General features: G+C 40.3%; 1 protein-coding gene across 1 annotated transcript in view; it reads right to left on the reverse strand.

The window, feature by feature from the left end:
- Nucleotides 1–16,242, reverse strand: part of Rab2a (RAB2A, member RAS oncogene family) — a 68,818-nt gene extending 52,576 nt beyond the window's left edge. The window contains exon 1 of the mRNA XM_075967016.1: nt 15,975–16,242. Within this exon, the coding sequence (XP_075823131.1) occupies nt 15,975–16,020 (46 nt within the window). The 5' untranslated portion in view covers nt 16,021–16,242. The remainder of the gene's footprint in view (nt 1–15,974) is intronic.
- Between the last annotated feature and the right edge of the window lie 522 nt (nt 16,243–16,764).

A 16,764-nucleotide genomic window follows, 5' to 3' on the forward strand; every position in this document is an offset into this window, starting at 1 on the left:
TACAATGCACTTCCTGTTAACTTAGGTAAAATTATATCCTTCTGGAGTCTTTGATGGAGTTGAAGTACTGGTAAACCATGACCCTTGTGATAATATATAAAATAATAGAAATGGGTTAAGATGTAAGTGTTAGCTAGAAATATGCTTAAGCTATTGGTCAAACAGTATTGAAATTAAAATAGTTTCTGTATGATTATTTCGGGTCTGGATGGCCAGGAAACGAATGAACAGCCTCAGCCAAGAACTGACCACCCTGGAAATAAAAGAAATTCAACACATAGCTAATCAAAGATGTCATCCATACTATTTTTGCTATGATTCATGATAAAATAAATCGGTCATGAGGAATCTAGAACATTTTTCTTTTTCTTAATTGAAACATCAGTTGGGCAGCATCAGTGTCACATTCCTTTAAGCCCAATACCTGGGAGGCCAAGGCCAAGACAGCAAAACTGCAAGTTTGAAATCTGCCAGGCTACACAGTGAAATCATATCTCAAAAATAATAGAACAGAAAAAAAAAGTGTGTTCTACTATAGACCTCTTAAATAAAAACTAACAAAGTTAAGAAATAAAGCAAAGGAAACAACACAAAAGTGTGTTCAGCTGGAACTTCCCCTTGACCTCACTCCTCCCCCATTCCAAAGCCCATCCTTCTCAGAAAGCCCTCCAAGGTTCTTCTCCTGGAGTTTCTCGTGACCATGCCAATAGGGTATTTAAGCTCTAGTCCTTAGACCTGCTATGTGATTTCTCCTCCTCCTCCCTCCCATGCCTCAATTCTGAGGAGCCTGAGGGGCAGTTCTCACATTAAATCTGGTCTTTTTGATTTGGCTTGATCTGGCCTATTGCATCAGTGGAGAAACCCACTACCTGGGATCCAATACTTTCCACTACTGGGGATCCAAAAATACTTATCAAAGTGGATGTGAGGTTCCATTCCTGCAATCTCAGAACACAAGAGACAGGGTAGAAAGGATCAAGGTCTCAAGGTCAGCCTGGGCTACATAGAAAGACACTGTCTTAAAAGTAGTTTAAATAAAAAAATTTTCCATAATGCTATGGAAAAAAGGTAGATATATATGTGCAATATTATTATTATTAAATTATTGTTATTATTAACAAAATCTACTGCACATGACCTATAAAAATATGTTACATCATAAGTAGTTTGTCACAAAATTAAAAGCTATAAGCAAAGTAAACTATTTCATGTAATTGACAGATCAGGCTAATAAAAAGCAAAAGAGTAACAAAACCAAATTACTGAATTAGGAAAATACAGACTAGGTAATTTTTTTTTTGGTACCTGTCCTGGAACTAGCTTTTGTAGACCAGGCTGGCCTCGAACTCACAGAGATCCACCTGTCTCTGCCTCCCGAGTGCTGGAATTAAAGGCTGTGAAAAGGTTCAACCACTGCCAGGCTGAAAACTTTTTCAAGTTTACTGAGCACAAAAGATATCAAGACCAAAAAACCTACTATTTTGTGATTAACATGTGATCTTGTTTTCTTAAATTTAAGTGGTTTGAAATCAGCAAACTAAATAACCTTTTTGAATAGGACCCCCCAATTTAATTTTAGGAAGCTCAATGAAGGGGACAATTAGCTTTAAGTACCATTATTAGTAAACAACTTTGTCGTTTATAAGGCACCTGTACATAGTTTTACATCAAGCTCAAAAAACAAAACAAAACAAACCAGTAAATTCAGCTTTGCCTGGCATTACACGAGAAAACAGAAGATGAAGAGGTCATACAATGGAGACACCATACCAATCAAAATCTTCTAATTATAAATAGAGACTCTTGGAAGATGTTCAAGAGTGAGGTCTAGGTCAAAATAATCAAAGATGGACTTGTGATACCATTTGACTTCTAGATGCATAGTAATTATTGCTAAAAATGAACTAACGCCAAAGTCAACTAACGCCAAAGTCTTCTACAAATTTTATTTAATTAATAGTAATTAATTCATTTTGAGATAAGGTCTTAATATATTCAGGCTTTCCTGGAACTTCCTACACACCCCAAGATGACTTCTAACTCATAATCTTCCTGTATCAGCTTCTTAGATGTTGAATTTACAGGCATATGTCAACATACCAAGCATGAACATACTACTTACACTAGCATACCAGCAGTAAATAAATAACACACTTAACTGCCACCTGAATTTCAAATACTACTGTGAAGGTAGAGAAGAAATGGGTATTTGAACAAGCACTTGGCAGACATCCTACCAATTTTAGAGAGAACTGAGAAATTTAATGATTGAATCCCACAAGCAGTAGCTGGATCAGTGTTCCGTAACGCACAGGTGACACGCATCTTGGAAAATTCGGCATTCATATGGCTTCTTATGTGGGTGTGCCTCTATAAAGGCTCAAGATGGGCATGCAGGTTGGCATTCTATGTCTTGATCCTTTCCTATCTGACTTAGCCACATGGAACCTAATGGCAGAAATAAATTCAAATTCTTCAATGATTGCAATATATATGAAAACACTAAAATTTTCAAATTATAAACTCAAAATGAATTTTAAAATATTTGCAATAGGTTATATTAAAATTACATATAGAAATTCATAACTAGTCAAAATGTAAAGAACTGATCATGAAGTAAGTACCCAGCCCCAACTGATACATCTACAACATAATCCCTATTGCTAAGGCTCAGGGATTATCACCAAAAAAGGGAGCAGAAAGACTGGTAAGAGCTAGAGAAAAAAATGTCTGCTGGGAGACACTGTCTTCTATATATAACAGGAGCTAATCCATAAAATTTTAACGATTTGTTGACTAAACAAGATCCGAATAATACTGCCAGCTGAAATGCAAACGAAGATGAGAACATTCTCACAAGACTCATTTACCCTTAAGATGAAGGAAACTAATGGTGAGAGAGAGAGAATAAGTCTTCTCCAAGGACAAGACTAATTGGTTATCTAACACCAAATGCTCAGCTCTAAATACATACATTGGAGCAAAACTAAATGGATCCAGCAGGTTGTACATATATTTATGTATGCATATAAAATGTAATGAAAGTAATTAAATATAAAGTCTGAATCTGAAAGGGAGTTGGGGGCACGGAAGGAATTAGAGGAGAGGATGGAAATGATATATATTAATACTGAACTCATATATTCATAAATTTTACTTAAATCATATGTACACACATACACACACAGGCATTCTATTTTTAAAAGATATGCTTTGACATCACCACCCCTGACTTGAAGCTATACTACAGAGCTATAGTACTAAAAAGAGCTTGGTATTGGCATAAAAACAGAAATGTGGATCAATGGAATCAAATCAAAGACCCTGACAATCCACACGCCCATGAACACCTGATTTTTGACAAAGAAGCCAAAATTATACAACAGAAAAAAGAAAGTATCTTCAACAAATAGTGTTGGTATAACTGGATGTCAACATGCAGAAGAACACATAGATCCATATCTATTACCATGCAAAAAACTCCAGTCCAAGTGGATCAAACATAAATCCAGTTACACTGAACCTGACAGAAAAGTAAGTGGAAGTAGCCTTGAAAGCATTGACACAGGAAGCTACTTCCTAAATAAAACATCAGTAGCACAGACGCTGAGAGCAACAATTAATAAATGGAACCTCCTAAAACTGAGAAGCTTCTATAAAGCAAAGAACATGGTCAACAAGACAAAATGACTGCCTACAGAATGGGAAAAGATCGCCACTAACCACACATCTGACAGAGGGCTGATCTCCAAAATATATACAGAACTCAAGAAATTAGGAATCCAAAACCAAAGAATCCAATCAAAAAAATGGGGTACAGATCTAAAGAGAGAATTCTCAGCAGAAGAAACTCAAATGGCCAAAAGACATTTGAGGAAATGTTCAACATCCTTAGCCATCAGAGAAATGCAAATCAAAACAACTCTGAGATACCTTCTTACAGCAGTCAGAATGGCTAAGATCAAAAATAATGATGACTGATAGTTTATGCTGGAGAGGATGTGGAGTAAGGGAAGCACTCTTCCACTGTTGGTGGGAATGTAAACTTGTACAGCCACTTTGAAGATTAGTATGGCGGTTTCTCAGAAAATTGGGAATCAACCTACTGCAAGACCCAGAAATACCATTCTTAGGCACATACCTAAAGGAAGCACACTCATACCACAAAGACATTTGCCCAACTATGTTCATAGCAGCATTATTTGTAATAGCCAGAACTTGGATACAACCTAGATGCCCCTCACCTGAGGAATGGACAAAAAAATATGGTAACTTTACAATAGATCATTACTCAGCAATAAAAAACAATGGCATCCCGAATTTGCAGGCAAATGAATGGAAGGAACAAGAAAAAAGCTAGTAAAAAAAAATGAGGTAACCCAGACCCATAAAGACAAACATGATGCATATTTACTCGTAAGTGGATATCAGACATAAAATAATGGATAACTAGCCTACAGTCCACAACCCCAGAAAACTAAGAAACAAGGAGGCCCCTAAGACAGTTATGCATGGTTGTCCCTGGGAAGGACAATATTTTGCACAACAGCCATTGCAAATAATTCATAATCAGTTTCCTCAATCTGTAATTTACCATTATATAGCTGATATCTTACTAGCTGATTTAGAGGCAAATATCTTAGAAAAATGCTTGAAGAAGCAAAAAAAAAAAATTTTTTTTTGCATTGTTGGGGATTACAAATTGCTCCTGAAAAAAAAAAAACACAAAGAGGAGACTCTATTAATTATTTAGGATATAAAATAGGTTTACAAAATACTCAACCCAGAATGTACAAATCAGGAGAGATTGAGAACACAATGATTTTCAAGAAGTTCCAAGACGGGATTAAAAACTTGAGAGCTAAGTAATTTTTTTTCAAATCTTACAAGTTATAAGGATTTAAATAGTTCAATAAAATTATCAGCTTAGACTGAGAGACAGTTGGCTTAGGTAGAAAAGAAACTTAACTCTGTCATTTATTCAATTACAAGAAATAATCAGAAATAGAAACTATTCCTTGCATGTAACATGTATCAGATCCCATTTGGGTCTACCCTCTACCACAAGGTAATGGTATATGAAATTGTTCAGCTACTGATAGAAAATGTGTTGGAACACTCAGAATTTCAAAAGAAACACCATGTAGCAAGGGTTTGAGAAAGAGTTTTCTATCACTTGACAACAAGGGAAATTAGGAAATGTCCTGCTTGTTCTTTGTATCACCAAACTCCACTATCTGCAAGAAGTATTCCACAGGGTATTCAAGGAAATGAAATTTGGCAAATAAATATGTTTTATTTTGTTGAGTTAGGAAAATTAAAGTATGTGCACCATATCACATACACATATCAGGATTCCAAAAGGCAAAGCTTTGAGCTCTGAGAAGGCTGATTCTATAACCACAGACTTGTGAGTTATGACCATTAACGGAATATCTGTACAAATTAAAACTGACAATGCTACAGCACGTGTCTCTAGTAAAATGAAACAGTTTTTTGCATATTATAACATTAAGCATATTATAGGTATACCACACAGTCCTACAGGGCAGTTACAGAAAGATCTAATCACACTCTAAAAGATATTTTAATTTAAAAGGGGGGGGGATAATAAAGACCCCCAGGGATAGAATGCACAATGCTTTATTAACTTTAAATTTGTTTTGTTTTGTTTTGGTTTTTTGAGACAGGGTTTCTGTGTAAGAGCCCTAGCTGTCCTGGAACTAGCTCTTATAGAACAGGCTGGCTTTGAACTCACAGAGTTCTGCCTGCCTCTGCCTCCCGAGTGCTGGGATTAAAGGCAGATACCACCACTGCCTAGCTTAATTTTAAACTTTTTAAATTCTAATGAGTAAGGAGAGACATTGGCTAGTAGGAAAAAAAAGCCAAATTAAATCAGCCTGTATACTTTAAGGATGTGTTGACCTCAGAATGGAAACCAGGATAAGTGCTACATTGGGGAAGAAGTTTTGCTTTTGTTTCCACAGGAGAAGAAAGGCTATGGATACCAAGATAAGTTAAGATTAGATTTGAACAAGAGAGACCTCTTGATGAGAAGTGGTAATAATTCATCAAACAGCGTGGCTATTCAACCTGCCAAGAAGGGAAACTCCTCAAGAGTTAAGGTTGGGGCATGGTTTTGTTTTTGTCTTTCCATGAGAATAAAATCATGGAACTAAGGAATCTAAAGACTACTGGACAAATAAAGACATCTGAAGAAGGACAAATCATCCAGAAAAAAATGCTCCCCCCCCCAAGGAGTAAAATGGCCTAATGGCATGGCACTATTCTCTTGCCACTAATCTCTTTAAAACTCTTCTTAAGGTATAAATATTATCTCTAAATTTTTAAGATTATATATACTTAAACCTTCTGCTGTGATATTAATGGTCATATAGAGTATTAACTAATTCTAGAAATAAGCTTTATCTAGCTTCCTGTAAGTGGTTTTAGGCTTGAGTCTGAAGGAGGCAACTAAGAATACAGTGGTCCATTAAGCTCTCTGCTATCGGATGCATATGACATTTAAAGTGTTTAACTTTTCTGCAGTGAACTATAACCATTCCTAACAGAAACTTTTGAAGTCTCCAAAAGGATATTGGGGCTCAACAATGATGAATCCACCTGGATTGTGCTAACTCCAGTGAGCTGAAAAACACCACCCAAAAATCATCTTTGGACTACAAACTGCTCAGGACAACTTCAAAGTGGTTAGCTAAGATGGCCCAGTCTTATAAACTACTCCAGTCAGGACTTCAGATAAGCTCTGCACTTTCCCATCACACAGAGACTGGACAACAGGTAGCTCTCCCAGAACTTGAAGATTATATCCCAATTTTCTCAGGGTCCCCTAAAGATGCCATTGTCCACAGACAGCAGGAAGTTAATTTTAACAAAATAACGACCACATTCCTAAAAGGTGGGTTGTGTGGTTTTTGATCTTTGGTGATTTTATAGATGTTTGACATTGTTTGGTGGGTTAGTTGCAAGTTGTTTTTGGTCATGGTCAGGGAGAAAACTAAGCAAGGGAGGTTTAGATTCTGGGATCCCTTTCTGAACAGAAAAAAAAAGGGAGATACAGAAATGACTGAATAAAAGGGTAGGTTATGGGATCTACTTTTAAGCTAAAGAGCAATTACTAGTCTCAAACATTTTACATTGGTATGGAATTCTATATATTGATACAAACAAGGTTATTTTGTTGTACTGTAGATGTTTCTACTCAAGATAATTTTGTATACTGATAAAAATTTAAGTTTATTTTTGTTCTTTGTCTTACATGTTTTTATGTCTTGTTTAAAGTATTGTACTTATGTAGCTCATTGAAAAATGTAAAGTTCTAGTCCTTGAAAGCTATTTAGGATAATAAAGAAATACAGGTTAGTAGTTAGTCATCTATAACAACCAAATTTATAGTCATATTAGGTATGTTTTTAAGGTCAATCAGAGATATATTTTAAATAGACAGTCTTCAAACACTTCAGAGGTCTACTGAATATGGCATTTTAACGTTTTAATAACATAAGGCTTTTCATGACAGTGAGACTCCTTTGTTCCTGGAAGCACCAATTTACTTCAAAAGAGGATGATGGGCATTGAGGAACCTCCATATGAGGCAAAGTTAGCTACTGGGCAAAGAAACTGCCCCTTCCTCGACTGCAGACAGTATGCTGTCCAAATTGGACAAGCAGGACACAAAAGAAGGCAACTGCTGAATTTTGCCAAGACAAGTCCTTCAAACTTCATGATCACAGAGTAGTCTGTCAGATACTTTAGTCCCATAGGCTGAAGAAAGACGCCCTAACGTTAGAGAGGAACCTGGGGTGACTGTCCAGACAGGTAGATGTCTCTGTTATTTCTTAGTTTCAGAAGTCACTTGTTCTGCACTTTCTGTTTATTCAGTTAATAGTATGTCCTTCTCAGGTATCTGAAGGGGTTGAAGATTGATGGTTATAGTTACAGTTTTCCTTAGTTGTGATAGAAAAAAATTAGGTACAAAACTTTGTACTCACCAAGATAGGATAGATAATAGAACATTTTCTCTGAATTTGCCAAATACTAATGAACTGGACATTGTGTATGTATATATTTTTTTTCTTCTTCTTTTTTTTGAGACAGTGTTTCTCTATGTAACGTTGGTGTCTGTCCTGGAACTTGCTCTGCAGATTAGGCTGGTCTCAAACTCACAGAGAACCATCTGCTTCTGCCTCCCAAGTGCTGGAATTAAAGGTGTGCGCCACTACTGCCCAGCATGAATGTATTTGATAATTGTTCTTATTATATATAGTTTTACTATGTTAGAACTAAAATATTTCCTTTTTATTTAGACAAAAGGGGGAGATGCCATAGGACAATTGTTCTTACAACCATTCAACTGTGCTGATAAAGCCATCTCGAGTCAAAGGATGGAGTCAGTTGGACTGGGATTAGTCGTAGAGTTGTTGGAGAGTTGAGGAAGTTTGCTAGAGAGGGATGGGAAGAGAGAAGAGGGATTTCCAGGTTTGGTGGATAGGGGAAATATAGAGAGAGGGTCAGCCATTTGACTCTCTGCTGGTCCTAAAATTTATCAGGTCTTTATCTCAATTTCTGACTAATGAGTTTTTATTATATTCAAACAATTTAGGTATCATTTCACACAAATACCTCAAGGATCAAGAAAAAAATACTTTCTCAGTAAACAAACACCCACTTACAGTTTTTCTTGGGTTCTATAAGCCTATTTTTGGTAGTATTAGTTTTAGTGTTAGTATTATTTTGAAACAGTGTTTCACTATATAGCCCTAGATGGCTTCAAACTCACAATAAACTCAGAATGTCCTGGAACTCCTGATCCTGCCTCGATGTCAAACCTTCTGGGATTATGGGCATATTGCACCCTGTGCTGTGCTACCACCTTTACAATTTAGTTCCTTTACTCAGCTAGTTGAAAAGGGTTTCTATTTCTTGTAACCATTAAGTCTGTCCTAAAATAAAATCCTGAGTCTTTAGAGAAAAAAAAAATCACTAGTGAAAGCTAGGAAGACAGTTCAGCCAGTAAAGTTCTTGCCAAACAAGTATGAGCCCTCGTATGGTGCCAAGTGTCTGTAATATAATGCTGAGGCAAGGGCAGGGAGAAGTAGACAGCAGAGATTGAGGATCCCTGGAACTCGCTGGCCAACCAGCCTAGTCAATAAACAAAAACACACTCTCCCAAGAAAATCTTAGGTGAAGAGAGATGAAGACATCCAGCACTAACTTCAGACTTCAACATGCATGTGCACATGTACCTACACAGGAATAAATGCACACATCCAGGAAAAGAAGCCACTAGTAGAGCTGGAGAAGGGTAGATGGATGGACGGATGAACCAAGATGAACAGATACAAAGGATAAAATGATGGTTAACAAACCACCTTAATATAAGGAAGCTTATACAAACCATCTAGATACAAAAAAAAACCAAACCAAAACAAAACATGGAAGCAAAAGAAAACACAACACAGGCTAGGAATGCTAAAGACAAGCCATAGCAGATTATTAAAAAGTACCATTTGGTCATAAATAAGCAAGGTAAGCAGAAATGTCCTGGGGCAGGGGAGCTGGTGAAAGAAATTCACGTATTAAGACACATAGAGGGCAAAATAACTTGTTTTTAAATCTGTATTATTTGGATACTAGGCAGCAGGGTCAAATCGGGACTGGTTTTTAAAACAAATATGAGGTAATTACAGAAACATTCAAGGAAACAAAACAAAGTGATGATGGGCTATTACTATTTCTTATGCAATTCACAGCCACATATTTTGAATGAGAAAGGCACCCACTGATGTCTACTTTGAATACTTGGCACTCAGTTGGTGGAATTCTTTGAGAAGGATTAGGATTAGAAGGATTGTTTGAAGAGGTGTTTGAAGGGGCAGTGCTCACGAGCTCTCTGTAAGGTCTCAGCTGTTTTTGCTACCATGCCTTTTCTCTGTCATCATGAACTTTAACACTGAGATAGTAAGCTCAATTAAACACTTTCTTTTATAAGTTGCCTTGGTCATGGTGTTTTGTAACAGTAATAGAAAAATATCTAATCTAATGTCTTCATTCCCATGTTATAAAGGCACTAAGACTCAGAAAATTTGCACAGTAATAGATGCAGGCGTCGAAAGTCCTTGACCCTAGCTTAGGACAGACCTACTCTGCCCTGACTGTACACTGTACTTTTTCTTTAAATAAAGGACTATGCAGCACTCAGCAGCAACTCTACAAACCAAGAGATTAGCAGACCCACAGGAGACAATTTGATAAGGAGCTTAGAAGAACCAAAAGAATCTGCACAACACAGGGAAGAGTGCAGATGCTGGAGTCAGAAAAACCCAGGTTTAAAATCCAGCTTAGTCAGCTATTAGCAGTGTTGTGCTATGGCAGCTTCACATTCTCCAACTAAAAAAAGAGTCTCTCTATGGATGTTATTGCTCAGACACATGAGTTACCACACAGAGATACTGCCTTAGACAACAGTTACAGCAGCTGGACACGGTGTTAAATGCTTCTAAATCCAGCGGTTGGGAGGCTGAAGGGGGACTGCTGCAAGCTCAAGACCAGCCTTGACTACATAGTGAGACCTAGAAAGAACCAATCAACCAAGAAAAACAAAACAAAAGTCAAGACCTAGGGAAGAAAAGGTTATTTTTGTTATCCAGTTGAACCCAACCTAATTACATGCATCTTTAACAGTGGGGACTCCTAGATTAACCTGAGATGAGAAGACACAAGAAGATTTAGAAAGATAGGACACAGCCCAGGCATGGAGGCACACACCTTCAATTCCAGCACTGGGGAGGCTGAGGCAGGAGAATCTCTGTGAGTTTTAGGCCACCCTAGTCTACAAGATGAGTTCCAGGACAGTCAGGTTTGTTACACAGAGAAACCTTGTCTTGGAAAAACAAAACAAAAGACAGGACACAAGAAAAATGTGCACAACTGTTACTATCTTTTAAGAGAAAGAAGAATCAGGCCCCCCTCCCCCCGTGTTTGTGTGTGTGTGGTTGTTATGCATATATGGATATGTAAAGTTGGGAAAAGCCCTCAGATGACATCTCGCAAAGAGCAGGAATAGGAGCCCCATAGCTACAGCTATTGGAACTAAGCCAACAACCTGCATGAGCAAGGACTCTCCAGAACAGAACCCAGCCTTGCCAAAGGTTTGACTTTTGCCAACACTGATACGTCATACATCTGAACTGTAGACTGCTAAGATAAATTTGTCTTCTTTGAGCTGCTAATTTCTTGTAGCTTATTACAGTACCAACAGAAAAATCAATAAATCCTATATCCTTCATTTATATAAAACTCAATTTCTGTGCCCTTTACTATTTATACAAATGAAAAATAATTTGGTATATGCCATGCTGCCTGCCCAGCAAAACCTACACATCACATTTATCATTCACGACAGTACTGACTGTGCCAGGCACCATCCTGCTCCTGCCTTCAAGAAGTTGGCTGCAATAAGACAGCCATCAATATTCACTTTCTCTCTCTCTTCCAACTTGGTCCAGACAGTCACCATCAGCTATACCTGAAGATGAGAATATTTAAGATAACTGGGAGAAACCCAAGTTTTTTGTTTTGTTTTTCAAGACAGGGTTTCTCTGTAGCTTCGGATCCTGTCCTGGAACTCTCTCTGTAGACGAGGGCTGGCATCAAATTCATAGAGATTCACCTGCCTCTGCCTCCTGAGTGCTGGGTTTAAAGGTGTGCGCTACCACCGGCGAAACCTAAGCTTTATCAAAGCTATAAAAAGCAAAACTGAGGAATCTTGCATGGTGGTACACCCCTTTAATCCTAGCACCTGGGAAGCAGATGCAGGTGATCTCTGTGAATTTGACGTTAGCCTGGTTACAGACCAAGTCCCAAGTCAGACAGACCATATAGTTATCTTTCATTTCCCAAAGAACAACCAAAGGGAAAACTGAGGTAGAAGAGGGTTGCCAAATGAAACAAAGCCAGGTCACTAGATATCACAATATAATAGACAGTCCGAGTTCTCTGTTCTACCATGCACTAAACATAATTCCTTCTAAACAACATAGCTTGCTTTTCTTTATATGTAAAACAGAAACCTAGCATATTTGTTGAAGGATTAAAAGATAACAGACTCAATGGAACAAACCAGCATTCAGAGACAAGAGGATCTGAAGTTAAGGCCAATTTATGAAACAAAACGGAGACCATAACTATAAACAAAACCTCCAGGTGGTGCCAAGTGGTTCATGAGGATCATTTCAACATTATCCTTCCCCACACCAAGAAACAGAGACCTGCCTGGGCTATGTGAAATCTGTCTATAAAACAAACAACAACAAACCCAAAACAAATCCCCACCCAAGAAAAATTCGAAACAAGGACTAAGGACTAGATGAGCCTGTAATCCCAGCACTGAGTAGAAGAATTATTTGAGGCCAGTTTGGGCTATGTAGTGAGATCCTACCTCAATAAATAAATAAGCAATAAAATAAAATAAAAAATTTTCCAAACCAAGGGCTAAGGGTAAACCACAAGACACTGATATTACATAGAAACTATAAATAGCGTGAAGAATTTTTTATGGCATCACCAACTAGAAAGTGCTAGAAAACGAATGTGATAGATAAGTCCACATAAACCTAGTCTTGGTATTCCTTAAGGAACACTCAAAAAACAAAACAAAACAACACAAAACAGTCTATCAGCAAGAAAAGAAAAACCAATTCAGAAAATCTATTACAAAGGACCAATGCTGACCAGGATCAGTATATTATAGTACTACTGCTGCTAATAAAAACTTTTAAGAATAAAAAGCCATAGCCGGGCGATGGTGGCACACGCCTTTAATCCCAGCACTTGGGAGACAGAGGCAGGTGGATCTCTGTGAGTTCGAGACCAGCCTGGTCTACAGAGCTAGTTCCAGGACAGGCTCCAAAGCCACAGAGAAACCCTGTCTCGAAAAACCAAAAAAAAAAAAAAAAAAAAAAAAAGAATAAAAAGCCATTATGGAAACAGCAAAACATCCTCAGAAGAGAAGACCCAAGTAAGGGGTCTGAGTAAAAAACGGGTGCAGGAACTAACAGGGAGTGACTATCTGGCTGTGGCAACACAAGGAACCCAACATCTTTTTGGCAAACATCTTTTACTTACAAACAAAGACCAACAGCTAAAATGTAGTCTCTTTTAAAGCTTATAAATAAGCAAAGTGATAAAATCAAACGGGAAGGTTTAATAGAAAATTAGAAGTCAGTGATGAAATGAGGAGGCTCCATGTCTTCTGCAGTAAAGGACAAGGCCTCCAAGACTGAGGATGAGCAGAGACACAAGACGGCAGACGGCACAAGCTTTGTGCATGGCAGTTTAGTAGCAACCCATGAGGTTTGTTCAAGGACTGACTATTGCTAACTGAAAACTTTCCCCAAACACTCAGTGTCATGAAATCACCAACTACAACAAAACTGATAGGCATCTGGAAATTTGGTGGGAGCACACACACAGGGCGGAGAACACCTGGACCCTAATAGTACAATGTTAAAACTTATAGTATAAACAAATAAAACATTACAATACCAAAATTTAGAGGATAGCTGGACATGGTGATACATGCCTATAATTCCAGCACTCAAGAGACTGAAGCAGGGAGACTCCCCACAAGCTTGAGGCCAAAACAGGCCACACAGTACCAGGCCAACCAAGATCCTGTCTCAAAAACAGCAACAAAACCAGAAAGTGCAGAAAACCTCATTTCACCAATACCAACTTTCCTAATACAAGCTGAATTCCCTCCTCTCTAGAAATAACTGTTAACCACAGGGTTTAGGATTTTCTGCATATATGCACATATACGGTCCATTCTAAAGTACAGAGCCACAGAGAACACCTTTTCTACCCTCAAGAAGTACATAAGCAAACGCAGATGCCTATACAAATACCTATAAAAATCAGTCCGGAGTTAACATCGGAAAAGAAAAATGATACAAATTGAGAAATATAATCCAGAAAATAAGTAGTCAGTACTAACTGGAGAACACTGGCATATATGAGGTCAAGATATGCTGACTCTGCAAGCACTTGGAAGACCTGGGCAAAGCTTTTATTAAAAGACTAATAAAATTTCATAGGGAAAGACTGTGGCAGAAGACAGGCCAAGCCAGAGGGAGGAGGAGGGACCAAGGCAATCTTCAAAAACTAGCCTTTGGGCATCACAGGCAAGAGAAGGAGATGCAGTAGCAAAGAATGCCAGAAGAGCAGGCAGGTACTTTAGAGTTCACTAAGGGTCAAGGTAAAAAGGCAAAGAAATGAATGAGCAGGGGTTTGCCTCCTGACACAGGAATTTCTAAACTGTCCTAGGTGAAGTGGAGTGTGGGCAAAGTGCAGCTCTACATGTCAAGCATCAAGTGCCTGAGCTAGGTCAGAACAGAATGCATAGAGAAGAGCGCCTTCCCTTAAAGCACAGAACTGTTGTGGCATGGGGACAAATGTCACGAGAACAGAGCACCAGCTCGCTCACATCTGTAGCCCCATTATTTCCTGCATATTGCTTTATTAATCCACAGGAGATCCGTAGTAAAAAACAAAAACAAAACAAAACAAAACAAAAAACAAGATACCGTGCAAATTCGAAACCTAATTTTCGCTACTGCTGAGACAACCAAGTAATCAGTCATTTCTATTCCTGGCTACGATATCTCCAATTTTATTTTTTTATATCTCAGTGGTCTTAGATTCCTCCCTTTCCAAACAGTTTACAAAATATGGCTTTACCCAGTACCTTGCATAGAAAACGATCAGGTTTCTGTACACTTACACACACACACACACACACACACACACACACACACACACACACACACACACACACACACAAGAACCTTGCTGGAAAACTGTATTCACAGCAGGAAGATTTTATTTTAGGCAGCAATCAACATACTTCCAGTTACTTATAGAACCTACTGCATTACAGGGCCACCTCAAGTTGCTTCTACATCGCCGAAGTTGTGCAAAGGGTCCAGGGTTGTGCAACAGTCACCACTGAAATCACACTCCGGTGTATTAATAGTTTTAATACCTGAACAAGCTTTAGGCTTATTATTAGATGCAAAGTATGGCCCAAATCACAGGTATTCGAAGTATTTCATAAAGGCTTGTTAATTTGTTTGAGAAATGTATTAGGATGATATTTTTAACTGAAAATTGATTTTTTTCTTTGCTTCAAATGCACACGAGGTCACCTGAAAATCAGCAACTGTGACTTGACACAACTGGAAAAAAAAAACGTCCTCAATCAGCACATCACGGTATGCTCACGCCCTGAGCACTGACCCGCCTTGCATTACTATCAAATCCAATAACCCCAGCTTACACGTGGCAAAAGTCGCCAGGGTTCTACAATGCTTTAATGACCCCGAAAGGAACAGCCCTGCCATCAAGTCATGTGACCTGACTTATTCGGACTTGAAAGTTGAGAACGTTTTAAAAAAAAAATTCTTTTTTAAAATAATCTCTCCGTAACAGGCTGTCCCACTTCAGGGTGCGCCTTGCGCAGGCCTAGGCGGAAGCGTGCAGGTCGGGGAGGTGGGACCGGGGACAAAAATCCGGACCGGGGCCCATCACGATCTGATTCGTTCGGCTTCCCTCTTCCTCCTTGGGCTGTGGAGACAGTCCAGGCCCGGGTCCCGAACAGGACCGCCCTGCTGTCACTCTCGCCGGGAGCCGCAAACGGCTGTCCTGGGCCCGGCTGCAGCGGGCCCGGGCCGAGCAGGGAAGGCCCCGGCCAGGCCGCGACCGCTCGCAGCGCCCACGTCATCAGCGCCAGCACTGCGGAAATGGAGCGGCGGCCAGGGGACCGAGGGAGGATGGGAGGAAGGGAGGCGCCGCGCCGTGCCGCTCCGCGCCGCCCGACCCGCGCCCGCCGCGCCACCGCCGCCGTTTGCCCCGCCTGCCCGCCCCGGCCCACCACAGCCCGCCGGCGGCCTCACCTGTGTCGCCGATGATGATGTACTTGAAGAGATAGGCGTACGCCATGGCCGCGGCCGCTCCGTGCCAGGCTCACGGCTCCTCCTCCCGCTGTGCGCCTCCTCCGCGCCCTCACCGGCGCCGCTCGGCCGCGAACCCGGGCCCCGCCCGCCGTCGGCCGCCGTCAGAGCCAGCAGCAAGGACCCGAGGGGCTAGAGGGACGAACTGACAGCGCCGAGAGCGGATCGCAGCGGCCCAGCCCTTCGGAACAATAACAGCCGCGGCGCCTCCGCCCCGCCTCCGCGCCGACCCGGAAGTGCTGCCGCCGCCGGCGCCGCCGGAGGAGAGGGGAGGATCCGGGGCCGCGCCCGCCGCTCGGAGCCCCGCCTACCACGGAGCCCCGCCCACCCGCAGCTCCGCCCCCCAGCCGGGAGGTCTCGGGAGACCGGAGCCGGCTGGGGTTCTGCCGCCGACGTGTTCCGCGTGACGGGAGGCGGAGAGGGCGTTCGGTGCGGGGCAACTCAGTCAGGAGGAAGTAATCCTGGTACATCCCTGTCCCGGAATACTATGCTGTTCGGCTGCTCCTACACCTATGTAAAAACCAAAGCAAATCTGTATGAATCTTCAAGTAGATGTCCATGTGCATGTACAGCAGACCAGGATGCTAAGCGCTGTGTAGTGTGTACTTATATGGCTTAATCACGTTCTACGTATGAAACACTGAAGTATGTGCAATATGAAAAGAAACACCTTTCTATGATGGAATTGGGGGAAAGTCTTAATTTTCACTGGTTTTGTGTGTTTGTGTGTGTA

This window comes from Microtus pennsylvanicus, chromosome 3, assembly GCF_037038515.1.
Source record: "Microtus pennsylvanicus isolate mMicPen1 chromosome 3, mMicPen1.hap1, whole genome shotgun sequence".
Taxonomy (NCBI): Eukaryota; Metazoa; Chordata; class Mammalia; order Rodentia; family Cricetidae; genus Microtus; species Microtus pennsylvanicus.